Source organism: Ixodes scapularis, unplaced genomic scaffold, assembly GCF_016920785.2.
Source record: "Ixodes scapularis isolate PalLabHiFi unplaced genomic scaffold, ASM1692078v2 PGA_scaffold7__128_contigs__length_106722199, whole genome shotgun sequence".
In the NCBI taxonomy this organism is placed as follows: domain Eukaryota; kingdom Metazoa; phylum Arthropoda; class Arachnida; order Ixodida; family Ixodidae; genus Ixodes; species Ixodes scapularis.
Genome location: NW_024609882.1, coordinates 146,837 through 167,219, shown reverse-complemented (window position 1 = coordinate 167,219; position 20,383 = coordinate 146,837). Strand labels below are relative to the sequence as shown.

Below are 20,383 nucleotides of genomic sequence, written 5' to 3'. Positions count from 1 at the left end.
GACATCAGAGTAACAATATTGTTTTGTTGAAAAACTAATGGGTTTGTAATGAGTTAATAATATATTGACATTAAAATAGTTTATTAGCAATATAGTATGTAAAAGCTTTGCGACCCATGCGTTGTAAAAAACCGGATATGACGTTTTGGGTCGACGCAACGTTTAGCGTTGCGTCGACCGGGTCGACCCAACGCCGGCCATTTTTTAATCAGCCGTGTTGTATCGATCTCCATGTATTCTCCCATAGGGCGGGCCGCCTCCTGGAACCCTGAGTACCACGTGACTCGCGCCGAGCCGCTCTGTCGGCCATGTTGTCGGCAAAACACGGGGTTCAAAGGATTGCGCTACTCTGCTCCGTAGGAGCTATATAGTGCTCTAGGCGCACGGGATTTGCCACTCCTCCTTAGAGCTCCTACGGAGCAGAGTAGCGCAATCCTTTGAACCCCGTGTTTTGCCGACAACATGGCCGACAGAGATCTCTATGCCGACAGAGCAGCTCGGCGCGAGTCACGTGGTACTCAGGGTTCCAAGAGGCGGGCCGCCCTATGGGAGAATACATGGAGATCGACATAACACGGCTGATTAAAAAAATAACGGCGAGTTCACACTTTTCAAAACTAGCCTGTTGTGAAGTTAGTAAAGCGCTGAACACTTTATCAAAGTTTGAATAATATCGGATGCGTGTGCAAATTTTGAGAAGGCAATTTCCAGGGCAATGGCGTTTGAAGCAGACGATGTTTGCTCGCAGCGGAGATGGGCTTTTCGGGTTGGCCGTAGCGGGTCACGTGAATGGTGTGACGTCGCCGTGTCGTCTGCTGCATGATGCCGCTCAGGCAATTTTTTAAAAAAAGTTACGTCCTTGCATGGCACAAAACTTATCGCAAATTATTCTAAAATGTTTCATTATTATGTCAAAAATGATTGTCATTCCGTACATCCCCACAAAACTGAAGGAACAACGATTTTCTCACGTTCTCCATGCATTTCTGACCGCAGTTGGAACCTCCGGGCGTTCGCCGCTAGTCGCCGAGAGACGGCGTTCTAGATTGCGCTACTCTGCTCCGAAGGAGCTATAAAGTGCTCTACTCCTCCTCACCCACCTTTACCTCCCTGCATTCGACGGTAACCCAAATAAGGATTATGGAACTCGGACCATTGGTTTTCTCTCGCAAGAAGTAGGGTGAGAACTCACCAGGAAATGTCTCGTAGTTAAAGGCGAGGCCATTAGAAATTGAACAATCCACTCAAAACGCACCCCGTTGCATTCTTGACGCGCTTTCTTCCGCGGACGGCACGCAGAAACTGAAACTAACATCCTTACAGTACAACAACAAAAACATATACTATTTGTGTAACACGAACGTAAAGCGTAAATAATCAGTTTTTCTGCGAAATTGATATAATATAGTGTACTGAATATTAATCTAATAATAGAATCATCCGAATAAGGCGTTGGAATAAGGATACCAGTACAAGTAAAGTCATTATTATCCAATCCAATCCAATAGAACCTTTACTGGCGTGTCGTCTGTTGTCTGTTTGACGATTGTTTTATTGTTTCGCGGGTTGTGTGTTGTTTAGCTTTGCTTGGGTGGTGGCTGCTTGTTGCTTTGCCGAAATGTGCTTTCATTATCTCTTTATCTTCTGAAAAGTGACTGGACCAATCATCCAAACTCGTCTTAACTGCAGCTTCGTGTCAACGTTAAATGATTGCGTGATCTCCAGAAATTTGATTGCGTCGGCCGGCACAATCAAATGGGTTCCGACATGTTAGCCCGGGTGCTTTATTAGCAGTTCCTTTCTGCTCCTGTGCACAAACCAGCTCGTGCGCCAGACTCTCTGCTTCATTCGCCTGCAACAGTCGTGTCGGCGGTGGGTGAGTGAGTGAACTAGTCCTCGTCGACGCATACGTATTGCCCTCAAGGCGTCGTGAAAAAAGAGACGGTCAAAATTTTCTCAAGCTTTGGCTGGGGCACGTTAGATGCCATTCGTTTGTTTGACACGGAAACTATTAAATGTGGGCCCGGACATTTCATCGAACTCCGTTTAATCGAATACCTTTTCATCGAAAGCCAGTTTATCGAAGGCTGTGTCTAGAGTGCCAGCCGACGGCACTTCACCCGCGCCTACAAGTGCCGTCCAAAAGAAAGTCGGACGGCACATGTATCACTGGGGAGTTCTCCGTTCGTTTTTGTCGGTGTTTATTGGCGTATTACATCATAGATGCAAAACTAACTAGCCCAATTAGCCATTCTTATCGAAAGCCATTTCATCGAACGCCGTTTCATCAAAAACAAAAATAATAGCAGACTTCTTTCTTTTTTTTCTCTCTCCTTACATAGAGGGCTAATAATAAGAAACTTTATTTTCTCCGCCATATTTTTTTTTTTTATGCGAAAGCATTAATTATTTTGTGGAGCGAACTGGCATTATCAGCTTTTGAAGCCCCGCAAAACGGCACTTAAATTGGCAGCCCCTAAATTCTCCTGTCCCATGGAGCAAAGCCCACACATGCAGCGAAGGGAGGCATAAATTCCCACTGGCTGCGACGCGTCAAATCAGATGCTTCGTCACGGAAGCTGCTGGGGGCTGCTCAAAGTCAAAATGGATGCGCCTCAGAAAAAAAAAAAAAACAGAAGAAGAGCACAGCAACGCAGATGCATGGTCACTGAAGCCGTGAAGCCGAGGTGGTGGTGTCACGCTCCTCCACTGCGCCTGCGCAGGGGGGGGGGGGGGGGGGGGGGGCGTGATGTCACCGCCTGAGTGCAGCTTGAAAAAGGAAGCCTTGGCATGCTGCTTGTAGGATGGCGCTGCGTGTAACGAATGCTTTCGCATTCTTACACTTAAGCATTCTTAAAGGCACGCTGACACCGGCAATGCGATCTAGTAACGCAATGACTTTCACCGCAAAAGCGACCATCGCGGGAAAAAAGTGGTGCGATTTGAACAGTCGCTTGCCGATCCGACTTTTTGCGATGTAATTTAGTTGCGGAGCGGCTGAGGCAATCAACGGCGTTCAGAGCGAGAGTTTTTGAAAAGCGACTCGCCAAAGAAGGCACTGGACTCGCTCATTGCGCACGCCAGTGTGACCATCTAATTTTTTTGCAATGTGATCTAGTTGCATCGCACGACTGCTCAATTGCCGGTGTGATTGCGCCTTAAGGGACACTGAGAGGGTATTTATGCTTGCCAAGGTTTTTATTAGTACATGACATAGGATAGATTAATTAATGGAGCTGTGCAACGATTTTATTGTTGAAAGAATTGGCATCTTCTACTTTTGACATTGTTCATCTTGTCACAAAGGACAGAAAACACACCTCCTTCCTTCTAAATGTTGCGATTCCACCGCATAATCACGAGGCAAAAATTAGAATATTCCTTACCTCCAGCCTCGAGCGGCGGCCATAAGAACCATGCGGCATGACGTCAATGGGGGTCTTGTAGAAAGATAGCAAGTTGTACGAATACCTGCTCGATGAAAGGTAACTCTTCTATAAATCTTGTTGATCCAACATAAATATGAATGCGTCAAAAACCTGGTATCATGGAGAAAACTTTTATTATACAAAGTTTTAGTGGCGCCATCTATCCTAGGTCCACAAAACAGTCAGCTCTATGTGCTACCGCGAACAGCCGCCAGAAGCCGAAGGGGGGGGGACAGCGCCAACGGGTATGGCCGGACCCAGATGAGACTTTCCTCCTTCCACCATATTGCTTGCGCTGTGCCCGCTAGCACGTGGTCACGTGGTCGCGAGCGGATGAGTTCTTGCTGCTCACTGATGGCTCTAGAGAGCTTCACCGGAACCCTGCGCCACCCCCATTGACGTCACAGCGCACGTGAGTCGGAAGGTGGTGAAGGAGTTGAGAGGTGCCGCAAACCTCAATCTTAGTCCATTTTTAAAACAAAAACTAGGACATGCAGGCAAGAGTGGTTTTTTGTTCTTTACTTCAGAAAGGTCAAAACACCAACTCCCAAATTATTTAAGCAAAGTACTGAAACTATTGCACAGCTCCTTTAACTACCCAGAAAACAATTCAAGGCTCGAAATTCGTTTTCTTTCCGTCCGAAAACCGCCGATCCAGAACTGGCCTGTTTGAGTCGCACTCACTCTCTTCTCCATGGTCATGGGCTGTTTTCTGTGGTTTAGACACAACCACCGAAGAAAATCAAAGTCGTGGATCATCGAAGAGAAACACACAATATTAGAAATAGAACAGAAATATGATACCTATTTTTTGTGGCTTCTAGAAAGCTGCAAATACGTTGAATGGGGAAAAAAAAGTATCACAGCCACGTGACTTCTGCCACCTCTCTCCTCTATTTATTTTTCCTCCCCAGTCCAGTTTCGGTTTTGAGCAGTTACTTTTTTTTTTTACTTTCTCTAAAATATATGTGATGCTTTAGAGGAATATTGATTGGGTAGTCTTGTGACACCATAATAAATTGCCTGACAAAAAATAAAAAAGATAAATTTTGTGGAGTGTCAGTGTCTCTTTAAGTGTCTTCTCAATTTTTTTTTTTTTTTCATAGTAACTCATGGTTTGTGTTGCTAATGTAGCCAATAACGGGAACACTGCCTTGACATTTTATGAAACCCATGATCATTGGGTACAGTGACGAAGGTACATCCCTTCAAGGGTGTTTCCACATTCTAGAAAAGACTTGTTCTATTTCAAGGCCATGTCGTCCTTGAAGCTTATGTCGCATGAAGCAGAAAAGAAGGTGTCTTTCTTTGTTTATTCTTCGTCATCAGCAGTACTGTGGACTTACTGGCTTTTCAACCTTTGTTCTTAGAAAGAAAGCCATTTCCTAGGATTGAATGAAAACTCGAGTAAATAGATAAAGAAAAAAAAGTGCAGAGAAGAATAGTTATAGTCCTTTCTGGATCTACCTTTTATACGTGAACAAATAGGAAACAAAATACGTGGTGGAGTACTGCCACTTAACAGAAAACATTAGTACCCACTCAAGTTTCGTAATATTTTGATTCGGTAACCAAACTTTTGGTAAAATAGTGACCAGGCTAGTCATTTTATTTCTAGCGATTTGACAGCAAAACTCGGAAGAAAGAGTAAATAATCTAAAGTGCACTATAATGCTCCAAACTTTGGTTGAAGTGGAATTCAATGAAATGGCATCAAGCGATTCACTGAAAGGTCTTTCAATGAATCGGCGTTCTGTGAATTGGCGTTCTGTGAATCGGCGTTCAATGAAAGGTCCACTTATTCAATGAAACGGCGTTCAGTGAAATGTTCGGAACCCCGTTAAGAGTTTATTTCGTTTTACCGACCTCGGTCGCTTTGGGCAGGTACTGACATTGTTTCCTTGAAGTGTTGCTTCAAAGCGACCCGTCGGCGTAATTGACTGCATCGAAATGTTTTGGGCAGTTTGAATTCCTGGCACTTGAGTGTTTCTGTTTCAAATCACAAAGTTATAGTTCATGATCTCTGGAGACCTAAATGACTTGGTGTTTTTCACCACAGATTTTAAGTTAAATTAATTAGGAAAAAAAAGAAGAAAAAAAATTACCCCTGTCTGCTCCTGGATTAGCACTGCAGACAATTTAAAATAAATGAATGAGGTAAGTGTACCGCCTAGTTTGTCTCTAAATCCAAATATATATATTGCTAGCGAGACCTCGTCAAAGATGAGGCCTAGTTATTAAATTAGATTAAAGTTGTTAAATAAATTAAATGTTAGCAGTTATTAAATTAAATAAAAATTGCCCCAATTCTCGTCTTGCTTTTTTTTTTTTTTTCCCTTTCGGTTGTCTTGGGCGTGTCTTTGTACCTGATTGTTTTGATGGGAATTCAGGTGCACTAATGCAGACTACTCTTCATTCTGGTTTTTGACACAGGAGCCCCTGTCTTTCTTTTTCGATGCTCCAACATAGTGTAATAAAGGGGTTTCTCCCATGCATGAAACATGGAAAGTCAATGACAACTTGTAGGGCACAACAACTACTTTTCCGGAATGAATCAAGTGTTGGTGAGGATTCTTGCCCTGGAAGTAACAGTGTTGCTGTGCTGACTATATTTTACTCGAGAGAAGCTGCAGTCGTGAGGGGGTTTGTTGAGACTGTTTGCGAGCCACCCCATACAGTAATTTATTAGGTTTTACAAAGTATTAGAATATGCGTTTCTTGGCACGGTCATAAAATCATGTTTTTTTTTTATTCTGTTATTCGTAATAATGGAGATGTGATGTAGACTGCAAATTGCCCTTAAAAGTGTTAAACTTTGTGTTGTTATTGCGTGCGACAAAAAAGTTTTTTTTTTTTTCTACGTCATCATTATTTTTTTGGATTTTGTTGGACGTCTTAGTTTCATTTTAATCTTTTGTCAGAGAATTTGAAGTTGTGTTTCAGCATCTACGATCTAGAATCCAAGTTTTTGGACTGGATCTGTAAGTCCAGAGATTGTCAGAGATACGAAACTGGGAAACACATACTCCATCAAGATAGCCCCCCCCCCCCTCCTCTTTTTGTGAAAGCAGATTTCTCTCGAGTCTGTAGATCTTGTCCAAGCACTCCTGGAACATGTTCCTTACAGTGTGCTAGAAACAGTTCTGATGTTGGCATGCGATGTTGGGAAACAAGTTACGGAGGCAAGGTGAGCCTTGTCTGTGTTGGCGAGAAGGCTGGGAGCGACTGGCTGCCCACTATGTATATGGCTTTCTACCTCCCATTAGTATCTATGATCTCTATGCCTCTCCCCTGCCATCCCTCGGACGTCGAGGACGTTTGAAGACTTTTGACTGTAAGCCTCCCTCAATGTGCTGTAGATATCCATAGGACTTCTGCCTGTTCATAAAATAAAAATAACCCTTTGCATAAAAAAGAATCGTCAAACCAGGACATGCTTGTATCAAGGTCTGTCCACAAAGTCGAACTGGTCGAATCTGGTTAAAAGTTTGAAGGTTCGTCGAACCAGTCGAACACCGAAAGTTCAACCTTAAAATCCGGTTCGACAAAAGTTTGCGACATCCCTAGTGAGAATCATTACCCCTCAAAGAAAGGGTGTTGCTGCGGTCGGTGCTGCTTATTCCATGGTACAGGTTTTCTGTTTGAGTTGGTTTGAGTCGCAAAAGGTCTACTACGTTCTTAAAAAAAGAGGTTTTGGTGAGAGCTTCAGTATATTAGCTTCTTGGATTCTGCGGCCCTCCCCAAGAACATTGAAGTGAACCCCCTACCGAAAAGAGTGTCTAATAGCACGCCCTTTGCTGCATTGCTTGCTTAACTCGTTTATTCCACTTACGAAAGATCTGTTAGAACTGTCTGTTTCGCTTGCCTCGCTTGTTGTACCAACAAACAGGTTGTAGGTCATAACTAGGAGGAGCAATTTTTGCTCATCTCAAGGTAACATGATTGTTGTGACCCGAGGGATATCTATCTAATAACCATCATCAATGCACATAATTTATATTTTCACGGAAGCTAAGAGTTGTGGGGGAAAAAAATGCGTAGGACCTGCGATTTGAAAACCCACAGTAGCAATAATACATAAGTATCCGGCTAGGGATTTCTTAAATTTGTTGCATTTTCACCCCCCAAAAAAAAAAGTTTTTTTTTTAAAGAAATTTATGTAGTGTTTGATAACAGCCGTCTGGGGATCCATGCTTCCCACTTGTGTGTCGAGTAGACACAAATTGACACAAGTGACTGTTTAAATTTCGGGCGTACGCTACTAACACAATTCGATCATCACTGAAACAGTGAACAATGCTGCACTATTTTCCGATAAAATTGTTTTTTCAACAATACCATGCAACCAAAGATAAAAAAAAAAAAAAAATGAAAAAAAATGCAAAAATTGACAGCGTTTTGCACGCAAACGTGGAGAGCCGATGGGGTGGCCATACTTGTGTCCACACTACGATGATAATGATAGCATGGCAGTAGTGCCATAGAGTAATCTACACAAGGGAAAGAGTGGCCACTCGAGCCGTTTCGCGGCCGAGCGTTTAGTTTTCTCACCGACCGCTAAGTGGTGCTAGTGTGCCAAAGAATGAAAATATTTCATGAGGTTTGTTATAAATAAATACTCAAGTTTTGATTTTATTATATTTAAAATTGTTGCAAGTATCATAAAGGGTGAAATAGTTTTTGTTGACTACGTTAAGAGGATCACGTGACGTACGGGCAAGTTCCGGTTCCTGCAGTTGCTCTGAAAAAGTGGCTGGAGCGGGACGGACGGACGGACGCGTGCGTGCGTGGACGGCGTGACCGCATGGTGCCTGACACCTGTCAAGGCGTTTTTTGTTGAGCACATGTGAGCGCAGCGAGCAGAATGTGAGCACAACGTGGATATTGTCTGCGCCTAACAGGTTTCTTCAGAAGGTAAGACGTTTTCTCATTTCTTTGTTATTGCTCAGTCGCGAGCAAAACACAGCGTGCGCAGACAAGGGCAAGAGAAAAAAGCGAACTGTATCGTGTCCGTTTGTTTTACTCGTTATTTGCATGCTGAGAGGTCCAACAGACGCTGCGAAATGAACCTCAGACAGCAGCCGGCTTTCCCCGTGTGTGTTATCATTGTTACATGGGCTGCACTATCGTACTAAGAGGTACGAATATTTGTGTTTATATCTTACATTTTTTTTTCTTTCTCAGATGCCCTCCAGTTGCTACTAGAGTAGCTACTGCTGTGTCGCATGGTGCAAAACCAACGGTAAAACGCACAAGAAACCCGGCACAAAGTTTTTCCGAATCCCACGTGACGCAAGGTAAGTTGGCGTGAGCTCCTCCTTGTCAATAGTTCCTTTGAACCATTTGCATACTTGAGCATATAAAAAAATCCCAATAATTTATTTTTCTTCACAATATAATTAATTACTAGAACGCGCTTTTAAATCAAGAGCTAAAGTTGACTGGATGCCTTAACTGTAATGTGGGGATTTGGGCAAAGCGATCTCAGGTCAGTTATACTAATTTTAGTACTGAATTGCCACTTTTTCTTTGAAGATAAAAACTGACAAAAATAATCTTATAAGACAAAATTGTTAAGGAAAAGAAGCAGCCCTTGATTTGTCTCATACATAGCTTGAATGTATCGTTTTTAATGTGGCTCTAAATTGGGGTTATAAAGGTGCTGCTTCATGGTGGGGTGAATTTTCGTGTTTTTTTAATGTGGCTCTAAATTTTAGTTATAAAAGCGCTGCTTCATGGTGGGGTGAATATTGCTCTCTACTGATACTGTCTTTTACTAAAGAAATGTGAATGTGCACCTGCTCTTAATTAGCTATAAAATGACCTGTTGTTGGGCGAGTTGGTGAACGTTAGAAATCATGTTTTTGTGCGAAAGGACAAACACAAGGGAGGACAACAAGCACAAGCACGCTTGTGCTTCTTGTACTCCCTTGTGTTCGTCCTCTTGCGCAAAAACCATGATTTCTTAGTTGAGCTACTTTTGCACTAGTCTGGAGCAGGAACTGGTTAGTGGTGCTTGTACTGGTTAAATCGTATTGCACTTATTGCAACTGTTTTTAATCTCACTGACTTGTTGCTATTTTTATAGCTGGTCCAAACCATCCTGCACCTGTTTGCCGCAAGCTCACGAAAAGGCCCGAGGACGTTATCAAGCGACTCCAGGCGAGAATTTCCAGCTACAGAAAGACGATAGCCAGACTGCGGAAACAGCAGCTGAAGACGCCTCAGACAGCTTCTCAAGCTCTGGAAATAATTCGGCGTCACGTTTCTGAAGAGGTATTTCACCTCATATCATCGCATGTAAAGAATAGGTCGAAGGTTAAGGGGAAGCGATTTCCCGTGTGGCTGAAGAAATTTGCTCTCCATCTGAATTTTCATGGACCGCGGGCATACCGATTTATGTCTTCAGTGTTCACGCTACCATCTCGGCGTTCACTACGAACGTGGCTCGCCAATGTCAAAATGACGCCAGGTATCATTCCAGGCTTCATGTCATCGATTTCGTCAAAAACTAAGTCATGGAATGAACGCGACCGCATTTGTACCTTAGTGTTTGACGAGATGATATTGAAAAAGAACTTGTCATACGATGTGGCGCAGGATGTTGTCCTCGGATTTGCAGATGATGGTGTTGAGCGAACTTCCAGTATTGCTGACAGAGCCCAGGTTTTCCTCCTCTCTGGAGTTTCTAGGAGGTGGGTACAACCTGTAGCATATACTATTGGACATACGTCAACACCATCCTCTGTAACTCGTAACCAGCTTATGTCATTGATTGAGCAGCTGAAGGACATTGGCATTAGTATCAAAGCAGTGGTCTGTGACCAGGGTGCCTCCAACGTAAGTTTGGCGCATCAACTTGGAGTGTCTGTTGAGCAGCCATTCTTCAAAGTAAAAAATGAAAGTGTCTATTTTATTTTTGATGTCCCGAACCTGATAAAGACCACCCGTAACAACCTGCAAGCCCACAAGCTTCACATCGGGAGTGAAACTGTAGACTGGAACTACATTGTGCAACTTTACCACTCCACGCACGAGATGCGACTACGATTAGCCCCGAAACTAACAGACTGGCATATTCACCAGAAACCTTTCAGTAACATGAAGGTGAAACGTGCGGCTCAGGTCCTTAGTTCATCAGTATGCGTTGAACTTTTAGCTCTTGTTTATGCCAGACAGCTCCCTGAGGCGGCCATGTCCACGGCATACTTTAGTGACCGCATGGACAAACTTTTTGACTGTCTTAACAGCTCGAGACCAAAAAAATCGGAACAAAAGTTACGCTATGCGATTAGAAACGGCGACACTGAAATCGTTGATTTCCTTTGCAACCAACTTCCATGGGTGGCAGCCTGGAAGTTTGAGGGTAGACGGCAGCCACAAACAGTCACTGGGTGGCAGGTTACTATCAGGGCCGTCCTCATGCTCTGGGAGGATATTTCTGAGAAATATAACTTCAGCTTTCTTTTCACACAGCGACTTCAGCAAGATGCCCTCGAAAATATTTTCTGGCAGATGAGGCAACAACACGGCTGCAACACCAATCCTAATGTGTATCAGTTTACTTATGGACTGAAGCACATTGGGATTAGGGAGCTCCTAAATCTCTCGGAAAGAAAAGGTAAATGTTGAAGATGACAACACTAACCTCCTTCAGGAGATGTCCCCGTTTTCACTGGAGACAACCTCAATCGCTGATGCCGTGGAATGTGCCCCCGTGGATGACTCCCCTCCATTGGACGATATTTCGGAACTTGTATCAAGTAAAGACTCTAACATAATAGACGACTCTGCCACCTATTATGTTGCAGGATTTCTAATCAAGCTGTTCCTGGAAAAAAGTTCACAGGGTTGTCTCTGTTCTGGGTCACTGAGGGAAGGGTCTGACAACTTGAACTGGCCCCACCAGTATTTTACAACGCTTAAAGCTTTTCATTATCCAGGAAAGATGTTCGGCAATTAACTGTGCCTTCGGAGGCTGCTTTCACTTACATTCAGAGCCTGGAATCTCACTTCATGTGTGTTATAGAAAGCGTAGCACACCTGCGCAATGTCTGTGATGTTTTGTATCACCATCTGTCGGTATTGGCTTTTTGCATGTATGCTCCGAGGAGTGTCAGCGGAGGTTTTTGAAGACGTTTTGCAGGGTGCGGTTGTGCTGGCATGTGCGCGTTATTATTCGAAACTTGGAAAAAGTTTGGTTTCATTCTTCTGTTGCTGGCGCTCAACTCGACAAGTTCAAAGCTTAGTATGGTATGGTGTTTCAGGCGCCTATGAAAGAATGATTTCTAATTGGGTTGTGCGGTTTGCATGCCGATTATATTTCTGGCTTTTTTGCAACTTTATAATGCAGGACATAGTTTTTTTATATACGGGATGAGGACGTTTTGTAGCAAAGTGATCTTTGATGGGTGTGTGCGTGGAGTATATGCCGAACATGTCCGATATGTTAATGTTTTAATCAATGTGCCTTGTATATTGACCAAATGTTGTGTGATTACCTTGGTAACAGATTTTTTGTATATTTTTATTACCTAACACTGTTAGGTGGTTTGACCTTAGCTGCCTGTTCTTGCTGTAATTCCCACAGGCCCTGTACTAGCATTGCTATATTTTCTGCTGTACACTCATTGTGTTGAATATGGATGGGAATGTTGAATATTCCCTAGGTCTGAATTAGGTCCTTTTTGTTAGCCTGCGAGAAGTGTTAGGCTACTCCAAAAAGTGTACTGTATATTGACATTGAATCTGCTTCTTTGAAATCTGTGCAGTCTAGGCTGTGCCCTAATAGCGTAAACGACCTAATCTTTGCGTGGACCTAATTTTCGCAAATATCGCGATTTGATCAAGTTCACAAGAAATTGGTAACGTGAATAAGTTGCCCTATGGACATGAATACATGCAATGTCACTCACGGTGGTGAACGTTTGTGCCCGCGAAATATTCTCGAAACTGGCACATCGCTAAATGTCGAGCTCGCAACAATAAAGTCGCTTACAGTACTTGTTAATGATAGCTATGTCCACATGTCCACATTACTGAAACTGCTCAGCATTGTGACAACCAATGATTAATTCAATCAAACAGTTTACCATCGCTGGAAAGTTCAGGTATGGAGTGTTGGTTAATGTGGGACTCTTGTAACGTTTCTTCTTGATATGAATGTGTGTGCCCTCATGAAGAATACTTCGCGATTCTGAATTGTTCAAGTCTGTTTATGATTGACCCCAAATAAATCATTCCGAAGCACTTTTTGTTGTTGCCTGAAAATACTTCGTAAACACGTAAACAAACGGAAGCAGTATGACAAGAATAGCTATCTTAATATTTCACAGCAGTAAAGACAATAATTTTTGCTCTTTCGTGGTGTGAAGCCTCTAATAAGAAGCATTTGTGCCATCAAGTAAGAGAAGCCGTGCGAGAGCAAGCTCGGCAAAAAAAGCGCCGGAAACGAAACCGAAACTGAAACGACCGGAACCGGAATCAAGAGTAAGCTTTTCTCATCGACCGTTTGGCGCGCTAGCTGTTATACGGGACGCTGGGGCCTACGGCAGTGTCCGCTCTTTACCTTGTGTAGATTACTCTATGGTAGTGCCACCTATGTTGCGATCTCGAGGCCATTTTGTGCTTTGCTTAGTGTGGTGTGCATTCTGTCTGCCGCTTGCCTCACGAACGCCTGTTGGGAGGTCCGGCTGCGTTTTACAGGCACACCGCAGCGGTGGCTCCAACGCTGTGAGGAGGCGCGCCTGTTCCACCGTGCCATATCATGTTACCGCCAGGCAAAAGGCTGAGATAGATATGTGGTAAGCGGAGCCGCTCCGGTTGCTTCCTTTATTTACATGGTGTACACAATGACTCTACAGGCCCTGCGGAGCGTGCGGCATGAAAGAGCCTCTCGATGGCTCCGGACCGCGGGCAATTTCTTCGACTCTTGTACAAAACCGCACTAAGAATTCTCAATTCAAAACCACCGTTTGCCTTTATGCCGTCAATTTGTTTCTTTCTGACCACCTTCGAGCATTTCTACAATTCATAAAAAAATAATGAATTTGTCACCTACACGGTGCTGCTGTAGCCTCAATTTGGTCATATTTCTACCTTTATAATTCCAAATACTCAAAAATAATGCAACATGATTTTGCAGTTTATATTAGTACTTATCATTGGCCTTAATGTGGGAGAGTTTAAAACAAATTGAAGATAGCTTTTCTTTAAAGCGAGTTTCAAAATAACTTGTAATTATTAAAATGGCCCCATTTGAGTGGTTCTCATAAATTTATTTTGCTTCTCATGGCAACCATATTTAGCACCAATATTAACAAGATACAGGACAACCCGCTGGTAAAGTTTGAAAATTCTGGTATTTATAAATGCAGAGGAAAAAAAAAAAAAAAGTACGTATTTTTGCAGAATGTACTATGTTTGCAATTTGTTTTATACAAATTAGTAACGTCGATACTTAATGATAAATATTTTGAGTCAATCCTCCTTATGCATAGTTTGTCAGTAAATATTTCTAGACGGGTCACCAGAACAGTCTTTTTTGCTGATTTGACCCAAATGCCAACTTAGCGCAATTCGAAGGAAGCGCTTTGCACCGAGAGCATGCTTCCAATATTTTTCCACAAGGACAAATTTTTTTTTTTTTTTTTTGCGGAACAGATTTTATTTTTGTTTTGATGGGCATTGAGTGTACAAAAAAAGTTTTTCGTAAAAGTTAAAACTGGTCACCGTACTTGGTCGGCCGAACTTATCTGAAAACACCCAATATTTGACGTATAAAAATAACTAGTGCCAGTTATGATAGTGATAGTAGTATAATGCACATTCGAAGGCCTCCAGGTAAGCCAGAACGACATGAACTTGAGTCATTCTTCTCTGCGTGGTTCTTCAAGTTGCATTCTCACGTGTCATCACATTTATGTTGACAAGTCGGCCTAGCCGTCTCGTCTCCATTGCAGTTTTCTGTAGCTTCAAATTCTCACGGAAATAGTATATTAACAAATAATTGTTTTCCACATAGTGAAAGAGTATAGCTCTATTGTAACAGTCAAACACGTTTTTCTTTTTGTTTTTATGTACTTTTGGGGCATCTTCATTGTGCACCAGAATTTTTCCCCTTAATATACTCTTTTCGAAATGATGCATAGATTATGTGGGACCGCTGTTAGTTGGTCATGCACTGTGAGCACGCATTGAACAGGAGCGCTTTGTCAGCATTTAGTGTTAACTCAGATCGAAATGCATTCCACACATGCGCCGTCTCGGTGTTCGGCACAAACTCGGAACCAATCACGGGCAGGCTTCACCCTTGAAGTGACAATTAACGGTGGCTGCGCATAATCTATGCATAATTTCCCAATTTCAGAAAGGGTCTGTGGTCCTATCACAACAAAAAATTGGTATGCATATACTTCAGAATATGTAGAACACAATTATCTAGGTTTGGTCAGAATGTGTATTTTTTTTTTAATATTTATGAAAAAGTTAAGAAACATTTGTTAGCCCTTTGAAATGGCTTTTTGCTATTTTTAATTATTTTAAAATGAAAGAAGCGTCGCACACATTATTTTTGTTGCTCATTGCACTCGGTGGTTTAATAGGAGCGAATTTGTTTATTTTACTAAGCTTTTCTAAATGTGTTGCCATGCCTCCCATGCACACAAGTACATGTTTTTTTTTTTTTTTCTGCATGTACAATGCATCGAGAACCTAAAAAAAGCAAGTTATATGAAATCTAACATCAGATTTATAAACGGAGTATGAAGCACCTTAAGCTGTAAAAATTTTATTTTGACACCGTAATAATAATAATAAAAAATTTCCCCTTGCGCACATTCCTTTAAAAACCTCGCATAGTAATATGGCAGTGGTTGTGCCCAGTAAGCCTACAGAGGAGGCCAATGTAAGATATGTCTCTAACAGGGCAACCTGCATCTCCAAACAAACCACTAGTGACTTGGCATGCATTCTAGGTGTTCTTGTAGGGGGACAAGTATTGCAAGTTTACGTTGGTTTGTCTGATGAGATGGGAAAATTTCTTGCTTTGTACTTTTGTGTATAGAAGTACCGTGTGGCAAGTTGTTTTTTTTTCTTTGCTGCCGCTGTAGCCTGTAGACATTGTGAACACAGTGACACATTTCTAAATTCCCAATTTTTATTTGCAGGTTAATCTCTCTTGCATTGTCTCGGAGCAAATGCAACGAATCCACACATAGCCACTTTGTAGAATAAAGCGCCCACCAGTCAAACCAACTTACGGCGGCTCTGATTCTTCGCATAGATTGTTTATTCACATAGATAAGACATCTTTGGATCAGAACGGATGTTGCCAAGCTTTGGAATTGTGTCCAGTTTGTTGTCCGTTTTCCCAAACCCCAAATAGTCACCCCACCTCACTAATGTCACATCTCTGCAAACGAAACCAGTGTGGTGCAGTAGCCCTCTAAAGGACTTCCCCTAAATGACTCCCTCTAAAGACTTTTTTTTGCTGCACCTTTTTTCAACAACCTCAATTGGTGCCCTGTCCTCTTTTTTGTATTGAAGAGTACATCCATGCTGCCTCAGTCCTTTTAAAAGCAAATACACTGAGTTGTTTTGCATTGCCTCCAATCATATTTACCTTTCATTTTATCTTACTAGTGTACAAAATTGTTCGATATATTCAGCGATGATGCCATTTGTCCTGTTCATGCTTTCCCGGCTTTACCACTTTTGGGTTTCAATGTTCTGTAACAGGTGGGACATGACTATCACTGGAGAGGTTTTTGCACTATTACATGTTCTTTAAACACTACCAGTGCAGCTTGGTTTGCTGAAATTGGCCTTAAAGGTGCACTAAAGACGCTTCTGATATTATCTGTTCTTGGTGATAACTTATCTTATGGGCTCCAGGCATCCTAGAAATCCAAAAATTATGCTCCTACGACATCTGTTTCTCTAATAAAGATGTAATCGAAGTTTGTGCCACACCCCTTTTTGAGCGGAAAAATCCGGCGCCTCCGCTGTTGGCGCTCAGAGTTGTACATGTTACTGAAAAATAGTAAGGAACTACATTTACAACTACTCAAGACTAAATTGTAATTAATTACAATTAGAAGTATTAAAATTAAAGTAAGACAATTACAATGAAAAGTAAGTGACTGTTACCCCCAAAAGTAATCCGTTACTTTCGTGGCATTACTTTCAACCTTAATGTCTTCAAGTAAGAAAAAAAAAAAAAGGGAAGAGGGTTATTCAAGTTCTTATTGCTGCCACCTGCTTCATTTATTGACCTTGAGTATTTTGAGCAACAGCTGGCTCTCGAAAGTCTCGTCTGACATTTTGCGTCATTTCTTACTGAGATGTAAGAAAGCCATGCTGAACACCCTTTGAACTGAGGCAGTGGATGAGAGTGCCATATTGTGCCTCATGAATGCTTCATGCTCTGAATTGAGCTTCTTCAGCGTAACTACGGATGTACAATTCACCTTGTGAAAATTTGAGCAAAGCTTCGTCGTTGCGGCCGTTGCCTGATATTCGAGAGTCTTGGTAAATCGTTCCGATACCTTCGATAAATATACCCGATAACGATATGATGCATGCACAATTGCGGCGGCCGAGGATCAGGTATCGTTATTGGAGTCATCGAAACAATCTGCTAAAATTCTCTATTGTAGAAATCGCGAAGCTGTTGAAGTCCTCGTACAACTAGCCAAGACTGGAATAAAAATTGATTTGTGTACATCTTACTATACCGGCATATATTGCCAGGCAATAGCAAAACATAGTGACCTAGTAAGGTGATAATTAAGTAATAAATAAGGTTTGGCTCAAAATTTTTCTTCCTTTGGTTCTGAACAGGTAGAGCCTCGGTTGAGACATTGGTGAATAAGAAAACGTTTTCATTATATAAATATAAGTAATAGAGAAAGAAAACACCAGGTCACTCATAACGACAATTAATTAGAACGTCGGTTAAAACAAAGAAATGTAAAGGCACGTTTGTCGTGTGTACCTTTCTTGATACCGTTCAAAAATGCACGGAGCACGGACCAACTGCAATTTACTCCGGTGTTCTCCAGATAGATATTCGCTGATGCCACGGGCAGCGAAGGGCAGAGAAGTAAGCAGCACTATGGCCCCACTCACGAGTTTTACTCTCTCCTTAAGCCCAAAATCTGACGTCTATGTCAGCCACCATTTGTTTTATTTGTAAAAAATCTCTGCTTGAGATAAGATACATCCTGCTGGGGTGAAAATAGGGAAAAAGAACAAAAAGCCAGACTATTATCATTTTAGAAGTGCTTGCAAAAAGCTGACTCACAAAAAGGGTGACTGATATGCAGATAACCTGGCTGGAATTCACAAATAAAGTGGGCCAACTCTAGAAGTTGGACTACAAAAAAAATTAAGTAGCTTTTAAAACGGTCAAAAATGGTGAAAAGAAGCAGAAAAAATACATCCTGTTTTCTAAGAGAAGATGAGAAGTGTGCAGCAATAAAACGGGGTCAAAAATGGTGAAAAGAAGCAGAAAAAATACATCCTGTTTTCTAAGAGAAGATGAGAAGTGTGCAGCAATGAACGAGGATGCTTGTGGCAATAACACCTTCACATATTATCACATCTCTTTTAGTGGATTTTAGGGTAGATGGAGTGTTCTCTCCTGTTGTGCCATTATGAAAATTGTCGTAGTCACTATAACCGAGAAGGGCATTGTTAATTCTTGTCTGTGCACTTACCGCCTCGAGCTTCTCAAAAAGGCACACAATCACCTGGTGTCCTCCTCTCCCCACGTCCGATTGCAAAGAAAAAACAAAGGGATTAAAAAAGGAAATATAGCTTGCCTCCCACTTTTTTTTTTTTTTTTTTGTAGAAATATTCATTTGAACTTTTTAACATTATTGTTAGGGTCTAAAAAAAAAAAAATGAAAGCCGCTTACAACTCCCTGTAACGCCGAATTAGAGCGCAGCTCTTGAGGAGGAGGAGGGAAGGGCACGGGGGGGGGGGGGGGGGGGGTAAACTAACCAGGGGGGGGGGGTCACGTGACCTTGGGGGTCACGTGACCCCCAATGCCGATGATGTCATCACTGACGTCACTGATGACGTCATCCGTGAAGATGACGATGCGGGTACCGATGACGTCATTAGTGACGTCACTGATGGCTTCACCAGTGATGATGACGATGACGATGCGAATGTCGGTGACGTCATCAGTGACGTCGCTGATGACGTCATCAGTGATGATGACGATGACGATGCGGATGCCGGTGACGTCGTCAGTGATGATGACGATGTGGATGCCGGTGACGTCATCAGTGATGATGACGATGACAATGTGGATGCCGGTGACGTCATCAGTGATGATGACGATGACGATGTGGATGCCGGTGACATCAGTGATGATGACGATGACGATGGGGATGCCGGCGACGTCATCAGTGATGATGACGATGACGATGCGGATGCCGGTGACGTCATCAGTGATGATGACGATGACGATGTGGATGCCGGTGACGTCATCAGTGATGATGACGATGACGATGTGGATGCCGGTGACGTCATCAGTGATGATGACGATGACGATGGGGATGCCGGTGACGTCATCAGTGATGATGACGATGACGATGTGGATGCCGGTGACGTCATCAGTAATGATGACGATGACGATGCGGATGCCGGTGACGTCATCAGTGATGATGACGATGACGATGTGGATGCCGGTGACGTCATCAGTGATGATGACGATGACGATGTGGATGCTGGTGACGTCATCAGTGATGATGACGATGACGATGTGGATGCCGGTGACGTCATCAGTGACGATGACGTCATCGGGGGGTCACGCGACATCGGCGGGGGTCACGTGACCTCGAGGAGGGGGTCACGTGACCTCAGGGGAGTCACGTGACCTCGGGGGGGTCACGTGACCCCCCACGAGGTCACGTGACCCCGGTGGGGGGGCTCGCGCGGTGCATTATGGGACATTTCCCATGATGCACCGCGCGGTTACGCCGACGGCGACGCCGCTCAAGCCGGAAACGGGCCCCTAAGAGCTGCGCTCTAAAAAAGGTAGAGGGGCTTGGTGGTTGTAAAGAAAGGCTTTGGGGTACTGGAGAGTGCCAAGCCTCTCTTTGCGCTGGTCAATGCGCGTGACAGTCTGACTGCTCTGACTTCACTAAAATAAAAACAACCTTTTTTTTAGAGGGGGGGGGTCATGCAAGAAATGTAACGGATTACAACGAATCCGTTACATAAATATGTTAGGGAATTATTTTATAATTACTCTAGCAAATATGTAATTATTTCCTTACAAAATTACTATAAATGTAAGAAATTACAAGTAATTTCATTACTTGTAACGGATTATGTACTAGTCTGCCGGTGCCGACACTTACGATTGGCTGAAGTGTGCCCGTCATCACGCTGCCGGCGCCTCCGCTGAATTCTGTGCTCCAGATTTTTCCACTCAGAAAGGGGCCTGGCACGAACTTCAGTCACATTTTTAGTAGGGAAATAGACGTCGCACGAGCGTAAGTTTTAGTTTTGTGGAATGCTGAGATCCCATAGAATGAGTTATCACCAAGAACAGACAATCTCAGGAACGTCTTTCGTGCACCTTTAAATATGGACAGAGTTGTGTACCGTACCATTGCATCGAGATCTATCATGGTTGTCTATTCAGCCTCTTCTAAACCTTGTGGCAAAATCTGTGGCCATTGTCTCAAAGAAAATCTAGGGAATACATCCCTAGGGAATGCATAGGTTAGGGAGAGCTTCACCACCACCAGCCAATTTTTGGCATGACCAGTTCTTTACAACCGTCACCACCAATGTTCATTAGGATTGAGTGTGGCCCAAGCATAGAAAACTGCAGATAACTCCTCTCTCCCTCAAACCAAACTACCGCACGAGATCCAGTCCGCTAGTGCAGTCTTCATGTGATTGAAACCAGTTTGAAAGTGCTGTGTTAAAA

At 42.9% G+C, this 20,383-nt stretch overlaps 1 protein-coding gene across 1 annotated transcript in view; it reads left to right on the top strand.

Annotated features, from left to right (window-relative positions):
- Positions 1 to 20,383, top strand: part of LOC115332949 (gastrula zinc finger protein XlCGF49.1-like) — a 65,226-nt gene that overhangs the window by 4,192 nt on the left and 40,651 nt on the right. Inside the window, exon 2 of the mRNA XM_042286460.1 lies at positions 1,795 to 1,876. Coding sequence (XP_042142394.1) covers positions 1,795 to 1,876 — 82 coding nt within the window. The remainder of the gene's footprint in view (positions 1 to 1,794; positions 1,877 to 20,383) is intronic.